Source organism: Squalius cephalus (assembly GCF_949319135.1).
Source record: "Squalius cephalus genome assembly, chromosome: 20".
Classification (NCBI taxonomy): domain Eukaryota; kingdom Metazoa; phylum Chordata; class Actinopteri; order Cypriniformes; family Leuciscidae; genus Squalius; species Squalius cephalus.
Window position 1 is genome coordinate 7,565,399 of NC_137141.1, and position 24,222 is coordinate 7,589,620.

The 24,222-nt window shown below is 38.6% G+C and overlaps 1 protein-coding gene across 5 annotated transcripts in view; it reads left to right on the top strand.

The window, feature by feature from the left end:
* Window positions 1-24,222, top strand: part of znf292a (zinc finger protein 292a) — a 36,718-nt gene extending 12,496 nt beyond the window's left edge. The window contains exons 4-8 of one of the 5 annotated variants that reach the window (XM_079852410.1): window positions 3,602-3,740; window positions 3,887-4,089; window positions 5,183-5,319; window positions 17,400-17,538; window positions 17,621-24,222. In XM_079852410.1, the coding sequence (XP_079708536.1) occupies window positions 3,602-3,740; window positions 3,887-4,089; window positions 5,183-5,319; window positions 17,400-17,538; window positions 17,621-23,611 (6,609 nt within the window). In that variant the 3' untranslated portion in view covers window positions 23,612-24,222. Of the gene's footprint in view, window positions 1-3,601; window positions 3,741-3,886; window positions 4,090-5,182; window positions 5,320-12,484; window positions 12,854-17,399; window positions 17,539-17,620 lie in introns of those variants that run through there. The other 4 variants (XM_079852411.1, XM_079852413.1, XM_079852414.1 and 1 more) reach the window with 4 other exon arrangements.

Here is a 24,222-nt window from a genome sequence, read left to right on the forward strand (position 1 = left end):
TTAAAAAAGACTAAATTCTGTGAAAGAATTTTCATGAATTTTTCTGCATGGATGTGTGGCCAGATAAGTAATGATCAACACAGCTCATTTTAATACATTCATGACAGTTTCATATTGTGTCCATGTCCAACCATTTATTTGCTACATTAATGTCCACAATCATCTTATTTTGGTAATTGGTTGAGCTAAATCTCAATTTCTCCGACAAGATTCGCAGACCACAGTTGATTTATAGCATTAGCCATCAACTGAGCACTCTCACTATCATCCATATCTGTTACAAAACAGGCATACAGTTGTGGTCAGAATTAATGGCACCCCTGGTAAATATGGTCAAAAATGGCTGTAAGAAATAAATATGCATTGTTCATCCTTTTGATCTTTCATTCAAAAAATGTGCAAAAATCTAACATTTCATTAAAGTAAAATAATTGAAAGTGGGGTATTGGCACCCCTAGAATTTTTTACGAGTAAAATATCTCTGAAGTATATTCCCATTAATATTTACCTTTTTTAGCACACCAGGGTGACTAGGAACATGACATTGTTGACAAATGACATGACAAATTCCGTTAATCATCCATCACAATGAGTAAAACCAAAGAATATAGTTCTGATGTGCATCAAAAGATTGTTGAGCATCACAAAATAGAAAGTGTCTGTAAGAAAATAGCTAAAGAATTGAAAATCCCCATTTTGACCATCAGGGCAATAATTAACAAGTAACTGAGCACAAAATGAAACTTCTGCCATGACCGTCCCAGTCCCCTAAACTGAAGCGTATAGAAAATGAGTGGGGTGAACTGAAGAGAAGAAGCACCAACATGAACTTGTGAATCTGAAGGATCTGGAGAGATTCTGTATGGAGGAATGGTCTCTGATCTCTTGTCAGTTGTTCTCCAAACTCATCAGGCATTATAGGAGAAAACTCAGAGCTGTTATCTGGCTAAAGGAGGTTGCAAAAAGTATTTAATAACATGGAGCCAATAATTATGGCCAGCGTGTTTTGGAGAAAAGCATTTATTTCATAATGTGATTTACCCCCCACTTTCAATTATTTTACTTCAATGAAAGGTTCGATTTTTGCGAATTTTTTGAATGAAAAATCAAAAGGATAAACAATGAAATTTATTTTTTACTGCCATTTTTGATCATATTTACCAGGGGTGCCATAAATTCTGACCACAACTGTATATCAAAGACATTTTTTTTATTAAAAGCTTGAAAATGTGACATTTCTGCTGTGTTTTCAGCACTTTTCGTGTTTTCAGAGGATGGAAAATTCCATAATACCACAATGTGCCACCGCGTGGGGTGTTGCCTTTAACGGAGTGTCTATTTACACTAATTTCGCCCACTGACATCTGGTTTGGCCAGACAAAATTAAAGAAGACATTTGATTTCCAACAGTTGCAATAGTGTAGGGGTAAGTGCATGGCAGAAAGTTTTGACACAAATCGACCAGAGTTCGAATCTGCCTTTTGCCGAACTCAGTCTACTCCCTTTCCCGCCACATATCAGATGTAAAAGCCATTTATTTTCAATAAAAATGAAGAAAATATTCGGAAAGTGGAAATAAGGTGTCTAATATGTGTTTAATAATAAAGTGTTTATTGGTTAGGGGGAGGTGTAGGGAGGGCTTTATTGTCCCAATAACACAGGATTGTTTTTTTTTGTTTTTTCATAATATACATTGCACATCACATTTTTCAATGATTCTCAAACAACTCGAAGGATGAATCAGGCTGCGTTCACACTGCAGGGCTTAATGCTCAATTCCGATTTTTTGAAAAAATTAGATTTTTTTGCAAGGCCGTTCACATTTCCAATTAAATGCGACTATTTGTGATCTCCTGTGTGAACGTGAAATGACCCAGAAGTGACCCGCATGCGCAGAAGAGTACTCAACGGTCAACGACGTCACTTGTTGTTTGCGGAAGTAGCTAAACATGGATGTCAACAGTGGAGCTCGTTTAGCGATATTAAAGTTATTTTCCCAACGGAGCCAGCACAATTACAATCTTCCGTGTTTATCTTCTCATTCCCGCCTACTTCAACGCAGAATTATTACGTTTGTCGCGTATCAATGACGTGCGGGTCGGATACATGCGACCTGGCCGTTTAGACTGAAGTCGCATTTCAAAAGATCGGATCTGTGTCATTCAGACTGTCATGAAAAGATCAGATACAGGTCGCATAGGGGCAAAAAAATCGGAATTGGGTCGTTTCAGCCTGCAGGGTGAACGTAGCCTCAGTCTCTCTAAATCCCTCCTTTCCGCGAGCTAATCTTCTCTGATTGGTCAGATGGCCCAGTCTGTTGTGATTGGTCTACCGCTTACAGCGTATTTCGGAAGCTAAATGGCCATTACATAACCGGAGGCTTCCTAAAGCTCAGAGATTGTACACACTGTAAAGACAGTAACGATGGAGTCGATTTAACCATATCAATCTGAGTGCAAGTCCGATGATGAAACATTGTAAGAACTAGTTATTCAACCCGGGAGCTGTATCAATAACGGTGCATACGTTCACCCAGGACTAACATGAATGACTGATGCTCCATCCTTTATCTTTACACATAGTATTAAGAACAACAGACAATCTGCATTAATGTTTTAGGTAATAGTGGCCCACTGCTGCTTAGCAGAAGTATTTCAGTAAGACACTATAATAACGTGAGTTAGCCGGTTAGCTGGAAACGTACACAATATAAAACACAAAATTACTTATTTTGAACACCCGGTAGAAAATATATATATCAATAATTATTCATATTACAGGTTGTGATTCTGAGGAGCAAGCTGGTCCAAATAAACTGGGTATTGACCCATCTTTCAAGAGCAAGCGTTTAACGAATCCCGTGTTGAACTCCGATATTTGAGAAGCAGTCGTCACTCGTCAGTAAAATGACATGTTGTGGGCTGGTCAAGTTGTTAGCAGGCGGCCAACGTACAACATAAGCAAGCATTATGCGAGTGTAATTTCTAGTGACGTAGAACCGTATTGGCGGATCAGAATCGATTCTTTCTTTTGGGAGACAATAACTATATTTATTGGGCACTTTCGACTATACAACTTTGCCGAAAGTTTACATTCACTAACAGCTATATTACACACTGCAAAAAAAAAAAAAAAAAAAAAAAAAAGGGGCACTTAAAGCTCACCAAACCTTCTAGTAAGTGGCGATCCTATTGAAATTGAAAAATCCTGACCTGATCAGAGCACCCTTAGTTTTTGAAAAAGAAGAATCTAAAAGAAATATGACTGTTTACAAAATAACAAGTCATTCTATTGTGGATGCACTCTTTCCATAATACGTTAAAATATTAGCAAATAAACAAAGAATTCACAAACTTGTAATACAGTAGTGTTCTCGTTATAATGTTAGTAGGGCTGCAACAACTAATTGATAAAATCGATAATAATAATCATAAATGAAAACAATCAACAACGAATTTGATTATCGATTAGTCGTATCTGCGTGCTGTGCCAGTCTTCTTGTGATATTAGGGATAGGGTGATGGGTAGGGTTATGTGTGGCTGGAGTTAATTAAGGTTTAAAAAGCTTTGTTTTAATATTGTGATGATGATTTCTTTAAAGCAGATGGCTCATGACATCCTTCAGGCACGTGGAAACTTGCAGCTTCACACCCTGTTGACTCTGGTGGGGGAGAATGGTGTGTGGTCCAACTCCACTCTGTGTAGCCTTCTCTCAAGTGACATCCCTAATGTAGAGAAAGGTAAAAATGCGTCCATCACTTTTTTTATTTGAATATTCTCTCTTTTATAGTTCATACTTATTTGTTCCAAATTTTTGTAATAATGAAATTCATTTATAATTGCACTGCTTCTATTGTTAACTTTTTTGGATGTGCGTCTTCTGTAGTACATGAGTTTTTATCTCGAGAAGGCCCTGAACTACTTCATATGCGTATAAAGCACCTCATCAAACTGAAGCGTATGGATAAAGCTGCAATACTGGCAAAGATATGCGCAGAGTTTCCTGAATTTGGAGGAAAGAAAAACTTCAAACAAATCTACCTCGTATGTCTGTGTGAAATAAAGCCACAACAAGAACTTATGCAAGAGGTGAGGGTCTTTTTAATTTTAATTTTTTAAAATCAGTCTATATTATTAATGCTGAAGTTCAAGCATTACAGTTGTATGCATGAGTGGATTGTACATGAAAAGCTCTCCTCTGTAACAAGCAGTCTTTATTTGTAGAATTAAGCTGTTTGATCACCTCCAGAGGTTACTTCCTACAAATTTGAATTTTTTTGTTGAACTTCAGAATTAATATTTCAATAATATTTCAAATGTATAGCCTTGCACAACATGACTATATTAATATTCTTTTCTGTGTCATGATATAATCGCTATAATTTTTAAAGGGTTAGCTCACCCAAAAATTTAAATTTTACATTTATTTACTCACCTTTATGTGGTTCCAATCCCAGAAGACTTTGAAGAAGATCTTCGGAGCACAAATGAATATTTTTAATATGCTCTCATCCTTGATCAATACATATACATAGAGTTCCTCAAATATGGTAAGCATGAAGGCTCAATTATACTTGCTTGGTATGCGGGAACAAACCCCATTGGGCTTCTGTGTTTGCCCTGTTTGATGTGTGTATGTACATTATGAATGTGTGTTGTTCAGTGTTTATATTGGAACAAAAACCTAAATCTGACTGTAATATCATATAAAGTTCTTCCGAATACTGCGATTAAACCACTCAATTCATACAGATTACTTTTACCATGTTTTTTTGTAGGTTTTGATGCATGACATTTTTTGTTGCATTCAGTTTCAGTAGAGGGACAAAAATGATGAGAATTTTCATTTGTGTTACAAAAGATAAGAACAGACAAAAGAACAGAATTCTTTTGGGTTTGGACCAGGGACGAGGGCCACAAATTAGCTTTATGCGATATGGCCAATGTACATGGCATTGGTTGTCTGTGTGTAGCAATGCCTAGTGAATTGTCCCTGTTAAACAAACAAAATGGGTGAGCAAATGGCTTTGATTGGGTGAGCAAATGATGACAAAACTTTCCTTTTTGTGTGATCTATCCCTTTCATTAATCTGTTATTACTATTTTTATTATTATTTCATTTGCATAAGCTTGACTATTGCAAATAATGTGTAACCTAAATTTACTCTGTTATGTTTGGTAGATAAAGGAGGTAGACTGTAAGGAGGCTCTGGACATGATTTGTAATTTGGAGTCCGAGGAAGACGAGAAGGGAGCTCTCAGTCTTTGTACTGCATTTTTCAAGCGCCAGCTTCTCAGTGGAGATGCTTATTGTGCCTGGTAAGACATTTGTTCTTATTTTTAAAGGTGAAGTATGCAGTTTCTGCGACACTAGTGTCACCTAGCAGAATTACAGAAATAAAGCATATTTTCAATCAACCTTGCAAACATTGCATAGCATCTCCACCAACTCAAACATCACAAACACAGCTCTTACGGGTCCTTGTGAAGGCATGTCTTAACATAAGTGCCCATTGTAGCGCAATGCATCACAGTGCTGTCCTTGTTCGCTTTGATGTGTTCATGAACTGTTTGATCTTCAAAGTTCTAAATGCAGTGAATTTTGGCTTGCACTTCTGTAAAACCTTAAAACCTTTGCTATAGGTTGCTGGAAAGAGATTGACTGATCTGAGCGGACCACTGTCAGTGTTTTGATGGTGCCTGGGGGGCTCAATGTTTACACTTGGGGGAGATAAGCCCATGAATAGCATACTAGTCAATGAAAAATCTTACATATTTCAACTTTAATTTTCAATCACTGTGCACTAGGGCTGCAAAAATAATATAAAAATAGTTGTGTTTGTGATTTTGCCTGTTGTAATTTAGTCATTTCAGCTTTTCATTCAGTTATGTTTCCATTGTGTGAGGTTTTACTATATATATATATATATATATATATATATCAGTGATGCGCGGGTCAACGTATAAACAAACCGCACCCGACCGACGTTTTCAACTAACCCGCCCGCAACTCGGACCGCAAAAAAAGAAAAAGAAAATATTGTACCCGACCCGCTTCCTGACCCGCATTTTTTAAAAGTAGTAAATGCTCATCGTAGCATCTTAATATAACTTAATATATTCTAATTTTGTCAAGAATTATAAAAAATCGTCAATAAGATCATAATTTGTACTAAAATAGTCTAAATGTTTAGTTTTAAAAACAATTTAAAAAAGCTGGCTATGTCTATTTTGATGTTTCTGCGCAAGTTCAGCAGACAGTGAGGTTCGGGTTTGTTCCGATCAGAGCTCGTGAGTGAGAGCGCATTTCTGAATATTCCGCTCCGCTCACTCATTCCGCTCAGGGTCGCTCGCTCAACCCAGAATGGCCTGCTGGTTCGAAAATGTGGAATAAGGGCTGCCTCCGACTATTTTTTTTTTCTAGTCGACTAGTAGTTGTTCATTTAAGCCATTGGTGGACAAATCGCCCCTTTATATTAATTCAATTACTTAAATAGGCTATAGCCTACAGGATAATAGCCTAAGCGTTATGACCGCACGCTTAAAGCTTGCCACAAAGAACCGGTTAAAGTAATGATTATGAATGTGTCTAAATTAGCAAGGAGACATTTAATTGTTTAGTAATAAACTGGTGTTTTCTGTGTCGCTGCAAAGATGAAGTTGACGGTGCGGAGATTGCGGACTCGCCATGAACGCCAGAGAGAAATTACATGATCAGAGAGTAGCCTATTTATTTTGGTTTGAATATTTTCGTTTAAAAGTAGACATTTCAAGCTTTCTGTAATATATAGCCTATATTTCTCAAATTTGTGAGGCACAAGCTGAGTTTCGGCGCCCTCCAGTTCACATGCAATGCAAGTGATCGTGCCGGCGCCTTCTTACATTGCCTGCTATATATTTGCGTCTTATTTATTAAATACGGGCAATTGATGGATAAAACATTGATCAAAATTAAGATACGATTTATACAAAACGAAAATCTTTTAAAAAGAGTTTTCTATAAAACAAAACTTAATGAAGTCGTCAAAATCATGTTACCAAAAACAACGCCGTTGCTAGGAGGGCGCCAGCGCCTCTGCCTTTCAGTGCCTCGCGAGTGGATGATAGCCCTGAAGACGCCAAGCAATGATATACCTTTAGTGGTAGTATACCTTTAGTTAAGTTATACCTTAAGAGTCTTCGTAGCGCGCTAAGAGACAACGTTATCGGAAAATGCAGCCCAGGTACGATGCGTAATGGAGATTCCAAAGCGCTCTTCTTGGTCAGAACCATGGAGAGCGATCGCGGATTTACTTTTAACAATGCAACAAAATATTTAAAGAGCATCAAGCTATTAAAATCTATATTATGTATACGCACAGATAATATAACAATAGGCTATATTAGTCAATATTTTTTTATTAGGTTAAGCAGTGATTGGATAACGTTTTTTTTTTTTTAAATTTAATGTTTTTAATTTAAGGCCCACCCACTGGCCCATCCAAAACTGAAATCCTGGCGCCGTGCCTGGTTGGTCGTGCCAGTTTTGTGGTTATCAAATGTGTAAATAGCATCGCAAGAAGTACACATGACAAAGCCAGCAATTTGGTCATCATCTTTCATTATCTCGGCAAATGTCTCTCACACTTTGCTCTTTCTATTTGTGTATTTGCGGAGCTTCCACTCCCCAGTCTTCACCGTTTCTCTTGCCGCCTCCATCTCTACCTGCAGACTGAGCTCGTGCGTCATCTTCGCACCAATTATTTAGCCAATAAAGTGTAGGCCTATGTATTTCATAGAAAATTGTGTCTAGTACTATATAAATTACAAAGGTTTAATTGGCATCTTTATTTCAAACGACCCGACCGACCGCGACCCGAATATCATTAAAAATATTTTTGGATGACTCGTAACCGCGGGTGACCGCGGGTGACCGCGGGTGACCGCAGGCACCCGCTCATTTCGGATCAACCCGCGCATCACTGATATATATATATGAAGAGTTCAGATGCAAAACCCTCTAAATTCAGTCCATCAGACTTCTTTTCTTTTAAATGAGCATTTGTTTTTATTTTTATCAGACTCCAATGTTCACATTCAGTAGTTTCGTTTTAAAGGTAATGATAAGGTTATTAGTCAGTGAATAAAAAAACTTTTTTTCAAAAGTGTCACTTTAGACAAGATTTTCGTTTAGATTTTTTTTGTGTGTGTCAAAACCAGCTAAATCCACTTGTGCTTTTTTTTTGCAAAAACCTCTAAATCCACCTCTTTGGGACAAGACATAGTAAATAGTTGAAAAGTCACTAAAGATGTAACTAGAAACTGGAAAAGTTTAGAGCACAATCATTTCAAAACTAAACAGTAGACAAACCTCTTTACACGGGGGGTGAATGAGATCTGCGATTATTTGCAAATCCCACCCCATTTCTATGTAGTCACCCCTCTGCCCTGTCTGAATAAAGGCAAAAAGCCCCCCCCCCCCCCAAAAAAAAAGAAAGAAAGAAAAACATTGCAAACATTGTTTGTAAACAAAGCTTATTAGATTCAAATAGTGTAGTGTATAATCAAGTATGTATGTAAGAACAGTGCAAAACATTCTGATACAAACTCAGATACTTTTTTGAAGTGTAAAATAACTGTCTGAATAAAAACATTAATATTTCTCATGCCCTCCAATATCAGAACGTGCTATGTGCAACTAGTATAAAAAAGCTTATCCGATTCAAATAGTTTAGTGTATAATCAAGTAGAACAGTGCAACATTCTGAAACATCAATATCTGTGCAATGTGCATTTTGTATACAAAGCTTATCAGACTTAAGTAGTGTAAAGTAATATTATAATGTATAACTCAAGTATAAGAAAATTCAGTGCACAAAACAGGTATTCTAAATTAAATTAAAATTAAAAGGCCTGAACAACTGTCTTAAACTAAAATGTTCCAATATAAACTGCATATCAGATTCAAGTTGAATAAAATACTTCATGAAATGTAAAACGACATTAAGATAACAAGAGGACATGACCTCTTTGTGAATTACCAATATCTTACAATAGCTTACACTAGCAAATAAAACACACACAGTACTGTGCAAAAAGAGGACATCTCTCAGACACTTTTATAGTGCTTTTCCACTACACAGTACCAGCTCGCCTCGACTCGACTCGGATTTGTTTGGTTTTCCACTGTGTAAAAGTTGTACCTGTACCTGCTTCCAGGTACTTTTTTTCGTACCACCTCCGGTGAGGTTCTAAGCGAGCTGAGGCGATACTAAAATGTGACGTGAAAACACCGCAGACTGCTGATTGGTCAGAGAGAATCGTCACTATTCACTGCGTCATCATTGCACGCGCCAGACGGAGTATCCTGAATAAGACAACAGCAAAAACAAAAACATCCAAAAACAGCATACACTCGATTTCCTCCATTGTCCTGTGTGTGTTGGTAGCGGGTGTGTCTTGCGGATAGACAGTAAAATAAAGGTCTCGCGTACGGCAGTTTCCTGCGGCGGCGCTATGACGACCAGGTACTATTGTGGAGGTACTATCTGCAATGGAAAACGGAGCGAAAAGCAAGCCGAGACGAGGCGAGTCGAGTCGAGTTGAGCTGGTACTGGTAATGGAAAAGCGCCATTAGATGCTGCCATTCATTCATCCTCAAGGTCTTGTTCAATATCCTTGCCACCATCACTTGCCAGGATGTTTTCATAGAACTCTTGCACAGATTTTGGTGCTCCCAACTCACCCAGCAGCTTCAAGACATCAGTCCTCTTTGCTTCCTTGACGCAGTTCACATCCGGAAGAGGAGCCGGCTTGAACTGAAACCACTTCTTACCCCGCTTCAGCACAGAGTGCTGGTAAAATTCACCAGAAAACACAGGCTTAAACTCCAGCTTATCTCCAGAGATTTGCGGCACTCTTGCTTCACTTATTTTGAATGATCTCTAAGTTGTTGTGAACCTGGCTGCTGCTTCTTTGAAGTTATAGCACTGCCAGTCCTTTCCATATTGATAGACAGTGCCATGCTTCAGCAAAATGTTGCTATACTCTTCCGGCAACAGCGACTTTATGCTTCTGGCCGGTAGGAAACTGTGCTCTCGTATAGGAAAGAAGTAAGTGATGTTGAGCTGAGGGTACAGCTGAGAACGCAGGGCAAACAACATAGACAGAACATTAATGTTTTTATTCTGGCCGTAGCAAGAGTCGGAGAACAGGCGGGAGTCTCTGACACTGGCGCAGATCAGCTCTAGCCACTGAGGTGAAGTTGTGTTGTAGAGCTGAGGTGACGATGTTACTACCCTTTGAGTTCTCATATTCCAGCCAGGTGTACAGATTTATCTCATGCCGACTCTGGGGTTCTCCTCTGCCATGGTGATGAACCACACCGAATACATAAAAGTATACCTGCCGTGAGTAATACGTTTGACCAATGTCAGACCAGGTTCTCCATTATGTCATTTAGTTTGTCATAAAACTGACGAGCTCGGCGACGGTGAAGTGTGTAAAGAAGAATCTTATTCTGCTTCTATTCTGCAGTTAGGTCAGCATCATTGATTGCAATGCGGAATTTGACACACGAAGAGCACACATCTTTGGCAGGATGACCAAAAGCCAGGTTGAAGTCATACACAAAGATGCTCCAGTATAGTGAGTAGGAAACTTGTTGATGATTCTGCTCAGGAAACATCTGATGCATGTTTGCCACACTCAAGTTACTCGGCAGGAACTTTCTCCCAGGTGCACCACGGCGGGCATAGTGGCTTGCTCTACAATTAAAAGACTGTATGTGCTTTCGAACCATGTCCTTCTTTGCAGTTTGCTCTTCAATTTCCCTGGAACCACCACGATTTTCAGGACGTGCTTTGCCGTTCTCAAGCCAGTACTTTGCAATACCTTGGACTCTGTCTTTCTTGACACCTAAAATGAAAATAATCATGAAACCAATCATGCATGAATATTACCCATAATACACACAATTTCAAAACATGAATTGACAACAGTTATACAGATTATTATTCTTTTGCAAAGGTCTACTCATATTAAATGCTCTCCTCAGTTAAATGCTCTCCCCATTGTGCAATAATGATATGTGCAATATCACTTATATTTATTTGATTCCACCCATCTTAGTCCATCCCTACATCTTATTCCATCTATAGCTCACCTGCACATACAATTTTTGTCTATTTTTTTGTTTTTATATATATATACATATGTGTATTTTATATACTTATCTTTATTTTTCATTATCTGTGTGTTCTTGTTGTCTCTGTTTACTGGAAGCTTCTGTAACCAGAACAAATTCCTTGAATGTGCAAACATACTTGGCAATTAAGCTCTTTCTGATTCTGATATAGTTTTTAACAAATTTAGGTAGCCTATGACCATCAGTGATAATGTTTTAAGTAGGCTATATGTCCTTTAAAACCGCAGAGAGAGGCTTTACCAGATAATAACTGCTGAAAAAATAGCCTGTGTACTGAGCACGTACTAGAGGAAGATAATTGGATAAACATGGCTTTGACAACCTAATTTTTTTTTTTAAATAAATAAATAAAACACTAAAAATAATACAAATAATAAGGCACTAATGCAAAAATAGGAAAAACTTGTTATGAGGAAATCTTTGTACTTATAGAAAATGTTCAGGAATGAAGCCTGGCAGACGGGAACTTTTGTTTTATCTTCTTTCAAAACGGCATACTTGATCGATACATCTCTTTGTCGTCTCGTCTCTTCAGCCTCCACTTGTTGTCTCCTCCGTTTACATAGCATCCATATGAGACAGAAGAACTTTGTTTGAATTTGTCGTTGGTGAAATAAAGCTGTTGTTTGATGTATAATAATTTAAATCAGATTCCCTCAAAGTAACAGCACTGCACGAAGAACTGTTATGAGTGCATGCTACGCTTGCGACCAAGACATTTCTAAGTATCTATTGTAAGTATCTATTTCTAAGTGTCTATTCCATCTATCTATTTTCTTTTGCCTTGTAACGGGCAGAGTTTTGAGGTAAACAACGTTTTCTTCTGCCATTTAATGTCAGCAGGACCGGCTCATCCATTTCATCGTACTCCATCTTAAAAATGTAAAAAATTTCAATCTGAATCAGAATCTAAATCAGTCTCCACAAAAAAGACCGGCTACTCAGCGCACCGCTATATTGAAACCACTCGAAATCATATGATTCGATTCGCGCCTTCTGATTGGTTCTCAGAACGTAGCGGCTTTTGCTGCCAAAGGGAAGAGGCTTTTGCCAACAAACTGATATTTCTGAATGGGCTGATGCTGGAATTTAGAGGATTTAAAGCAAACATTTTTGTTGAACGTATGTGCAGAAAGCTTTGGCTCAGTGTCATTATCTCATTTTTGCATCTGAACTCTTCATATATATATATATATATATATATATATATATATATATATGTATACTCTAGTGCGTGCATAATTATTAGGCAAGTCAATATTCTGATCATATATTTTTTCCAATCATTGAATGAAACAGATTTGGACTGTGTCACCGTCTATTTCATGTGCACAACATGGATAAGCTACAACAGGTAAACATGTCAGCTGTGTGTACACTAGCTGGGTTGACAATATTGACACAAGTGTGATTTTAGTCGATCTTGAATCGATAAATTAATTGATAAATTAATCAAGATCAGATTTATACTGTTCTCATTAACTGCGTGAACAAAACTTTCAGCTTTCAATTTTATCACAAAATTCAAACAATAATGTTGTTTTGAAACTCTTTATTATCAAAAACACTCCTTAAAGTTCAAGCAGCAGCATGGAGCGCAATGAACGATCATCTCTTCATCTTTACTACTGGTCATAGCACAAAATAAACATGAATGGACATAAGAAGGTATGTTTAAAAAAACAGTACAACTTACTGAAATGTATCATTTCTCATGTTATTGCTCAATCAATTTCATGTATGTAACATTACATTTACCCTATGGAAGCAATTCAATGTCCATAGCTCATTAGTTAACTAGAAAATACGGAAGCCCTGAACCGCAACGTTAAAAAAAATCTGTTAAAAAAAATGTACAAATTCTAGCATTTCGAGATTAAAGTCGAAATATTTTGAGAATAAAGTCATAATATTTTGAGAATAAAGTCAAAATTACGAGAATACAGTCTTCCGTAGAAGTTCTTATTTATTTATTTATTTATTTATTTGTAAAGAAATGCGTTCGTGAAGTCGAACTGCTTCTGACATGGATCTAAATATAATAATAGCTTTTTACTTTTATCTGGGCTTTCAACAAAAGGAAATTCTACAGATGCTAATCTAACAACATGGCATTACCATTTGTTTTAGGATGCCTATAGACGAGCACAAAGACTCCGCCGGAGTAGGTAGCCTACCACAATCCTGGTCCAAACTTTATGTGGCACATTGACTCGAAGCCTACGTGTTTTCATGCTAGTATATAGGCAACACCATCTGGGCCGAGAACACTTAAAAGTACTGTCTCCCTCTTCACCATAAATGCTTTCTGGATACATTTTAAGTGCATCATTTTGTATCCAATCATTTGGCCGGATCCCGAGATTTCCTCAGATATAAAGCTGGATAACTCCATCCAGTCTGAAAAGTGTTTTCGCCTGTAAAGTCTATTCTGGCACAGGATGTATTTTGTAACGTCCTAAAACAAATGGTAATGCCATGTTGATAGATTAGCACCTGTAGAATTTCCTTTTGTTGAAAGCCAGGTGTAATTATAAGTAAGACGGAAGCAAGTAAAATAATGATTTATTGAACAGCAGTTCACACAGGAAAACTCAGAACAGGCGGATGATCGCTTGATGATGAAAGTCAGACCAGGAACACAGACAGCAGGAGAGCCATGACGCAGGGACTGAGAAGGGCGATCCAGGGGTGAGTGAAGCAGAGAAGATAATCCAGAGGTGAGAACGGGAGTGAAGCAATCCAGTATCCAGTGAGACGGGAAACAGGCACGAACACAGGAAGCTTCAACAACGATCTGACAAACACAAGTCGAAAGACAGGGCATTAAGTAAGCTGGATAGATGGTCTGCAGCTGCCGCTGATGATGATAATAAGCGGTAACGCCCACAAGAAACAATCAGCGCAAACGAGACACACACACACACACACAAACACACAAGACCAGAATGAGACAGCGGATCTACCAACCGTGACACCAGGATTAAAGTAAAGAGCTACTATTTTGTTTAGATCCATGTCAGAAGCAGTTCGACTTCACGAGCGCAACACACACACACACACACACACAAAAAAACTTCTACGGAAGACATCTCGTAATTTTGACTTTATTCTCAAAATATTACGACTCTTTAACTCGTAATGTTTCGACTTGTATCTCAAAATATTCGGACTTTAATCTCAAAATATTTCAACTTTAATCTCGAAATACTTCGACTTTAATCTCGAAATGTTAGAAAAAAAAAAATGTATGGATTTTTTTTTTTTTTTTACATTGCGGTTCAGGGCTTCCATAAGAAAAGTAACTCTAGAGAAGAGCATTTTAATAAATAAAATATAGTAAATGTTTTATATGGTGCATTTTCTCTATATATTTGCTTAACCTGTAAGGCGGGCGTACACGGTGCGATTTTTGCTGTTTTACGAGCTCGCAGATGGTCGCGTGGAATTCGGTGATGCTCGCATGGTCGCGGCTCGCAGCGTGTGAGAGGAATTATGAGCCGAGCGGACCACGTTACGAGCACCTCCCGACCTCCCGATAATTTTTAAACATGTTTAAAGAATTCGGGGAGTCGGCCCGATTTTCAACAGTGAATAGCTGTCCCCTATTGCCAAATCATACACAACCACACAGGCTAGATCGATGGGGCTATACTCAGTGGCAGCAACCATACAGGCGTGCGCATACAGTCTCTCACACACACACACACACACACACACTCTCTCTCTCACTCTCTCTCTCTCTCTCTCTCTAAATTTATGTTGAAAGGAATGACTACTGTTCTCTGCTTTTCAACAAATCATTTGCACATACACTCACCTAAAGGATTATTAGGAACACCATACTAATACTGTGTTTGACCCCCTTTCGCCTTCAGAACTGCCTTAATTCTACGTGGCATTGATTCAACAAGGTGCTGAAAGCATTCTTTAGAAATGTTGGCCCATATTGATAGGATAGCATCTTGCAGTTGATGGAGATTTGTGGGATGCACATCCAGGGCACGAAGCTCCCGTTCCACCACATCCCAAAGATGCTCTATTGGGTTGAGATCTGGTGACTGTGGGGGCCATTTTAGTACAGTGAACTCATTGTCATGTTCAAGAAACCAATTTGAAATGATTCGAGCTTTGTGACATGGTGCATTATCCTGCTGGAAGTAGCCATCAGAGGATGGGTACATGGTGGTCATAAAGGGATGGACATGGTCAGAAACAATGCTCAGGTAGGCCGTGGCATTTAAACGATGCCCAATTGGCACTAAGGGGCCTAAAGTGTGCCAAGAAAACATCCCCCACACCATTACACCACCACCACCAGCCTGCACAGTGGTAACAAGGCATGATGGATCCATGTTCTCATTCTCTTTACGCCAAATTCTGACTCTACCATCTGAATGTCTCAACAGAAATCGAGACTCATCAGACCAGGCAACATTTTTCCAGTCTTCAACTGTCCAATTTTGGTGAGCTCGTGCAAATTGTAGCCTCTTTTTCCTATTTGTAGTGGAGATGAGTGGTACCCGGTGGGGTCTTCTGCTGTTGTAGCCCATCCGCCTCAAGGTTGTGCGTGTTGTGGCTTCACAAATGCTTTGCTGCATACCTCGGTTGTAACGAGTGGTTATTTCAGTCAAAGTTGCTCTTCTATCAGCTTGAATCAGTCAGCCCATTCTCCTCTGACCTCTAGCATCAACAAGGCATTTTCGCCCACAGGACTGCCGCATACTGGATGTTTTTCCCTTTTCACACCATTCTTTGTAAACCCTAGAAATGGTTGTGCGTGAAAATCCCAGTAACTGAGCAGATTGTGAAATACTCAGACCGGCCCGTCTGGCACCAACAACCATGCCACGCTCAAAATTGCTTAAATCACCTTTCTTTCCCATTCTGACATTCAGTTTGGAGTTCAGGAGATTGTCTTGACCAGGACCACACCCCTAAATGCATTGAAGCAACTGCCATGTGATTGGTTGATTAGATAATTGCATTAATGAGAAATTGAACAGGTGTTCCTAATAATCCTTTAGGTGAGTGTACATTTTTTGTCATTTTTCTATTTGAAGCTATAGTTGCTTGCAACATTGAAAGCTCCGGTCTCTGTGTTTAGCGTGAAAGCTCACGTGATTGCCGCTGGCTCGGGATAAAATTCTTGCAGGACAGCCGTGCCGTGTGTACCAGCTGCTTTGACGCGATTATCAGTTTAACTGACTCGTAACGTGTGCAATATCTCACAATCTCCCGAGTGTCCGAACTCGCACTGTGTACGCCCGCTTTAATGTGTAACTTAAATGTTTGTATACAACACAGTTTTTATTTAAGTTTTTGATTATTAAATTAGATTAATTAATTGATTATTAAATAAGCTTTATTTTCATTAAAATTTTCAGCTAATTGAAAACTAATTTAGGTTTTAGTGTTTCAGTAAAAAAAAATCTGAAAAAATCAGTAGTGGTATGTAATTGTGACTTTCCCATAAAGAGAAAAATGCCTTATATTCAGATGTGCGAAATTATTAGGCAGGTAAATTGGACCAAATTAATATATAACTGATACTGAAAAGTCAACAATTATGAAATCGCCATGAGAAGGATGCAAGACTACAGAAATTTCACAATTAAGGTGTGTCCATCGGACAATGAATTGCTTATTGGGTCAGCAGGGTTGCTACAAATGGTGGAAATATAAAGACACAGTCACTGCAAAATGCTTTAAGAATGAAGTGTAAAATCGCCAGAAACCCTTTACTCGCCAGTGACACCATTTTCCAGGACTGCAACCTACCTGATTTACCTATCGACTTGCATAATAATTATGCACGCACATGCAACATCACCTGACACAAGTATTTTGTGTTCACTGGCACGGAAGAAAACCACTGATCATCATTGTTTTGTTCAGTGCAGGCTTTTTAACTGTCTGGATGACTGTGTAAACTCACTGAATGCACAAATGTCCCTGTTATAGTTAAGACATAGACACAGTGTAAATCAGAGATATATTGTACAGTGTAGAAAGCTTTATTGATTATAACAGGAGTTTTCATGAGCGTGCAAAAAAAATATGAAACAGTTTTCAAACTAAATAATTGTGATTATCATTATACTCATCATGCTAGCCTACTGTGTATTTTAAATATAATTGTTAATCATTAAAGATGTTTTAGTGCTTGATTTATTTTTTAGTGAGCACATGGATCATATTTTATATCTTACAGGGAGCTGACACTGTTTTGGAGTAAACTTCTAATACGGCTCGAATCAAAACAGGCCTTTTTGGAGCAATGCAGACTGTTAGCATGCCTCGCTGTGAGTGTGTACCATATTCTGCTCCTCATCAAAGTCATTCAGGCTGAGGTGAGAAAAGTTTTTGTTTTTATATCAATGTTTTATAAAAACAAAGGCAATGACACTGACAGTGACATTTTTGTTTTCTCAGGATGAGAAAAATGGACTCTCAGTATGCATCGAAATGTGCATTCAAGCACTAAAAATGGGAGTTCATGATAACGAGGGCTGTAATATCACTATCTGCAAAACAATCTCTTGTTTGCTGCCTTTGGATTTGGAAGTAAAACAGGCTTGTCAACTCACTGAGTTCCTGATAAATCCATCTTTGGACTCTTACTATGCTGTTGAGACTCTTTTTAATGAGCCTGACCAAAAGCTTGAGCAGGAGGATCCACCAATTCTGAACTCACTACGCTGTGACCTTTTGTTGGCCTTAAAGACGAAGTGGCCTTTTGATCCGGAGTTCTGGGACTGGAAAACTCTAAAACGTCAATGCCTTGCTTTGATGGGTCAGGAGGCAACAGCTATATTGTCTACTGACAAATGTACTGACAGTGAAGACAATGAAGTCCATGAGCATGATGAAAAATATTTTCAACATCTACATTTTACCAATAGTCCTACTTACGAACTCAGTGAAGTTGAAGCAGAAAGAAAGAAGAAAAGGGAAATGAAGAAGATGAGAGAGATGGGATTTGTTTCTGCTCGATTCCGCAATTGGCAAGCTTATATGCAGTATTGTGTTTTGTGTGATAAAGAGTTCCTTGGACACAGGATTGTGAAGCATGCATTGAAGCATGTTCAAGATGGGATTTTCCGTTGCCCAATATGTGCTAAAACATTTGAAACTAGGGTAGTTCTAGAGCCTCATGTGGCATCTCATGTGAAACAGTCATGTAAGGAACGCCTTGCTGCTATGGGTGTAAGCAAGAAACGTACCAGTATTGACACCAAGTTGACAGCAGCTACCAGTACCTTGAGAAAAGAAGAGCACTACAGCAAAACTGCTGTGGAAGTTAGCCAAGGGACAATTTGCAATAACAGTTTATTTGCTTCAAACAGTAGTCCCAGCACAAAAGTCAAAAGTAAAATTAAAGCGTCATCCCCCAAACAGGGCAACCCTATTCGTGATGTTAACAACACTGAATGTTGTTCATGCCCTGTTACAAGTTGTCAAAAAGTTTTCAAGTACTTCAGGAATTTGGTTGCACATGTTAAGGCCCACAAAAATGAGCAGGAAGCAATACATTTCCTAGAAATAAAGAGCCAGAAGGCTTTATGCCAGTATTGTCACCGTCAGTTTGTTAATGTGACCCATCTTAATGATCACTTACAGATGCATTGTGGCGAGAAGCCGTATTTTTGCATTCAGCTTGGATGTAATTTCAGCTTTTCCTCTCATGCTGAGCTTCAGATACACAGAAAAGTACATGCTGAATTTCAGGCACAGTGTGCATATCCAAACTGTGAGAGAATATTCAACGAGACATACTTGCTGTATGATCATGAAGCACAGCACTACATGACGTTCTCCTGCAAAAGTCAAAACTGTGACAAGGTGTTTTACACTCTGTCTGAGCTAGATCTGCATCAGAAAGGACATACAAAGAAGAAGGGCAACTCAGCTGTTGATGGGGGCTCACCTTCTCAACTTGAAGTACTAACTCCAACTTTTCCTGCCTTAGAGCTTCCTCCAAGCCAAATGAAAGAGGTTTCTCAAGAGTTTACCCCAGTAGAAAGGAAATGCACAGTTGAAAGCATTATAGACCCTACTCAAGACTCCACAGAACAGCCTGAGCATCTTGTGTCATGCACAGCTCAGTTGACAGTAAGCAAAAATGATTCCCAAACTAATGCTGTTCAGCCTGATGAATCTGAGACTCCACATTTTCTTGAAAGTACAAAGCAATTGCATCTTGAATCTTGCTATGTAAAACTGGAGCCAATTCCCATCAAATGCAATGATCCAAAATATTTAGATGCTCTAAGGAATGCTGACAGTGAAACTCAAACACTCTTGAAAGATAAGAAGTTGTTTTCTTTCACACTGCGTCAGCTTAAGTCTTCCACATTGAAGTCGTCTCTCTCTGTGAAAAAAGCCAACAAAGAAGAAGGTCTGACTCATGTGTGTCCATTCGAAACCTGCACACGGAAATACAGCACCTCAAAAAGTTTGTCAAGACATGTCAAAAATGTTCATTCTGAAGCTTTTGAGGAATGGAAGTTATCTAAGAAGTACAAAAGGATTGCAGAAATTGCTGCAAAAAAGTCGTTGTCTGAGAGCACAACCACTAGTTCTCAGATAGTGAAATGGAAAAGCCATTCCAGACAAACTGAACATACTACATTTCTGGACTCAGTGCTTGAAAGTACTTCCTCTGTTTTCTCCAATCACGATAGTATGCAGTCCATAAGTGCCAAGTTTTGCCCTCAGCTTGAAAACACTCAAAGTGCAGCATTACCAAACCAGACAGATCTGATGCAATTACCAATAACTCAGACATGGGCAGCACCTTCAATGGAGAATTTGGATTCAGGTTTTTCTGTACATCCCTACCGCTCTACGATTTTATCTGACAACCAGCACACAGACCCATCATACCATTCTGACACAGTCCTAGATTACGCATCTGCCTCATCTTATGATGACATCATCCCCCTTTCTTTGAATGCCAACACACCCTCAAGTGTGATGAACGAAGCCTCAAAATATGTGTCAAGCTCTCTTAGAGTACTACATGCCCTTAACAGTGAGCAAACTTGTGATTTGTCACAGGTTGAGTCAAGCATTAATCCTGGATTCAGTCGGATTGGACAAAACCATCCCAGTGATATTTCCATCTGCACTCTGTCTGGGCAGAATGGCAGCCTATATTTTTCAACTTCGCCCTCAGAGGCAGGTCCTATTTCAGTGCAGCCATTGGGAAATTCAAACAAAGAAATCAGCACTGATAGTACTGATGCATCAGATGTCAAACATGTGTCGAATCTTTTAACCCCTCATTTTAAGGAATCACCAGAAGATTTCTTTAGTGTTGTTGCCCCCCTGACTGGTGAGAAAAGTCCAAAAGATTTTTGTGATCATGAATTGTCACAGGAAGGAACTGAAGGAATCCCTTCAGATGATCAGAATGTTTCAGGTTCTGGTGAAACTAGGAAATCCAAAAAAATTAAATCATCTAAGAGAGCAAAATGGCCTGCCATAATACAGGATGGGAAAGTCATTTGTTCCAGGTGCTACAGAGAGTTTTCAAGCACAAAGTCACTTGGAGGTCATTTATCAAAACGTTCCCAGTGCAAACCTGTCGATGAAATTGATCTTACTGCTGACTTACCAGCATCATTTCTTGATTTTCTGAATGATCCTGATATTTCAACGGCACAAATACCTCTCCCCATGAATGACATACTTGAGCACACTCACAAACCCTGTATCTATGCACCATCCGAATCAAATACCTTTAACAGTAACACTTTAACAAGTATGCATGGTGGCACAGATAGTATCCAGAACACTAATATGTCCTCTCAAGACCCCTCTGAAATGACTAGAAATTACAGTTTATTCCATCCACCTGTATCAAACACTGGCATAGAAATCAAACATGAAGCTGAAATCATCTCTGCAAATATTGGTGATGATGGCAAAATCGTAGAAATTGAAAGGGCGTTACAACGTCTTGATTTAGTTGATATACTCAGTCGAGACAAATGTGAGATCAAATCTGAGAGCACTAACCTGCATGATCAAAGCTCTAAAGATGTCACCAGAAATGATCAGTGTCACACAATTGAAAATCCTGTACAAAACGAGCAGAAATGTGTTTTAAAGCCCTTTAGATGTGAAGAAGGCTGTGTTTATGGAGCAATGACAAAAGAAGCTTTATTTAAACACCTTAGCCGTGTACATGATTACAGCGAGGAAAGGATAAATCAAATGAAGAAAAACCCTGACAAATTAGCACCATACAACTGTCATTTATGTTCAAAGGGATTTACCAGAACCACAGGCCTTAAAATCCACTACAAAAATGTCCACCATTTTTCAAAAGAAGAAATGTCTCACTTGAAAATCGGTCTTGGTTATAGAAAGATCAGAAAATCTACATCAAAGTCAGAAAATGTGCATCCCAGCCTCATCACTGACCAGGGAAATGGCTCCCTATCAGAGCAGATTCAACACCAAATCAATCCAAATCTGACTGTTACATCTGTTGATTCAAATGTTGAAGGAGAATCCAACATCGTTACCAAAAGAAAAAAGAAACGCCCCACACAAAAGTCCCTTACAGTTTCCAGCACTGAGACTTGCAGAACTGTGGAAGCATCAAAGGAAAACATAAATCTTGAAGGGCTTTCAGCTACATGTGTAAAACCTCTGAAAGACCCCTCTCTGACTAAAGAGAATAATGTCAGTGAATTAAATGAACCAGGTATATTTGCAATGCAAGAGCTGAGTGGTGGAAGCCCACATCTCTTTGACACAATGGATGCTCCAGACGAAATAACAGAAAATGCAACTCCAGAATCTAACAGACAAATTGAAATGAATTCAGATGTGATGGTTGATTTTCAAAAGAAAACTACAATGCCAATAGACACCATTGATTCTGGTGATTCAAGTGATACGCACTGTATGTTCCGGCCATATCGATGTGTGCATGAAGGATGTGTGGCTGCCTTTTCAATCCAACAAAATCTTATCCTCCATTATAGGGCTATGCATCAGTCAGAACGTGACGAAAAGAACAGTGCTAAAGAAACTGATGGAGTTGTCCAAGTGCAGGAATACAGATGCCAAGTCAAACAATGCTCAAAAGTAGTGTCGAAAGTTACCAGTTTGTTGAAACACTATCTTTTGCTCCACAGATGCACATTGGAAAAGGCAAGTGCATTGTTATCCGGTGTTGAGGTAGGCACGTTTCAGTGTGACCAGTCAAAATGTTCTGCTCACTTTACGTGTCATTTGAAATACATTGATCATATCAAAAATGATCACAAAGCAATAAAGGTTTCAGCAGATGGGGACTTTGAGAGTGTGGACCTCACATTCAGATGTCAATTTGAAGGTTGTGATAGGGTCTATACAACCAAGTCAAACCTTCTTCGACATCTTATGAAGAAACATGATGCTACTTTTGAAACTATGAAAGAGAAACAAAAAAGTGGAATTGGGAATGATGTTCAAGCAAAAAAGTTAAGTGCAAGTTCTAACAATGGAAAAGAGAACATTGCAAATAACAAAATAAAAATGAAAAAGAAGAATTCAAAAAAGAGAGAGGACAAGGCCAAAAACCTTTTGATGACCTTAGAAAAGCCTGCTCTTAAATCCATTGATGAAGCATCTGCCATGTGCAATCAAAGACTTCCTCTACAGTACCCATGTATGATTGAGAGTTGTGATTCAATAATGAGTGATGAGCAGAGTATATTGAAACATTACACCACTCATGGCCTCACGGAACAGTACATTGAGGATCAAAGAAGCCAGTTCATATTTTGCATGAAAAGCAGTGAGATGCCCAGAGCAGACAGTACCTCAAAAAATACTGAGGTGGAGCAAACAGTTTTTGATGAAGATCTCACAGCAAATGTTAACGTCAGTCCTCAAGATGTAGGCCCAGATCCTGCAGCTGAGGTTCTAGTTAATGAAAGTTTCACTGCCACAACCATGGCTGTGGTCAAACGGAAAAGAGGTCGTCCACGAAAGTCAGAATGTAGAAACAAAATGTGTGTAGAAAGAAAGCAAAGTCTTCGCAACTGCACCGGGGAGCATGTTAAATGTATGCTGAAAGTCTCAGGATCCATATTGAACTCATCTAGCTCTCAAGGGAACCAAGTAGAGAAAGACGTTGCACTAAAACTTTATAAGCCTTCAGAATTTGAGACATCTGTCCTGAAGTTCAGTGAAGACACTCTATCCAATCCAACAAAACGACAGCGAACACTTCCACCAATCATCCAAGAGAGAGATCAAGTCCAATGTCTTGTTAATTTCAGAAATCCACTGAAGATTGAGACTGTGAAGAATGTTAAAATTGTTATGTATGAGAACCTATCCACTTGTTCTGAACTTTTGCTGAAGCAACTTCAATATATGCAGCCCATGGTCATCCTGGAAAAGGGGCTGCACAGTTGATGGTAGACACATAAAATCAAGGCCTTGCTCTCAGGACCACATACTGTGTCACATGCTGCTGGCAGGTACATCCAGTTACACTCCCTCGCATTTATAGTAGTTCCAACACCTTGTTTGTTAATGGATTTTGATTAGTGCTTTAGAAGAAAAACAACTTTTGTACAATATTTAACATTTTGATGTACCATTATGGTTGTGTTATAAAAAAAACATTTTGTATTTCTGAAATTCTCGGATGAATATTAGATGAAAACATTTTTTAACATTTTTTGTGTAGGATGAAAAAAGTTATGATATATCCCTGTGGGATTTGTATTCTTTTTTTTTTCTTTTTTTTGTTGTTGTTGTTTTTGAAAGTATTTATTTTTAACTTAACAGTAGTGTCAGTGTACTTGTCTTCCACCTAACATTCAATTTAAGTAAACTGAATGCTCAGTGTAAATTGTGGCATCCACATGACTGCTTGGTGTCGGATTGTGGTGTTTGCAATTCTGAGGTTTTCTCCAGAAATCAAGAATGAGGTGAAATGTTTCAGTTTGAACATTCAATATAGCACAGAATTGAAGGACAGAGTACAAATTAAGGACGGAAAAATAAAGATGTTAAAAGAA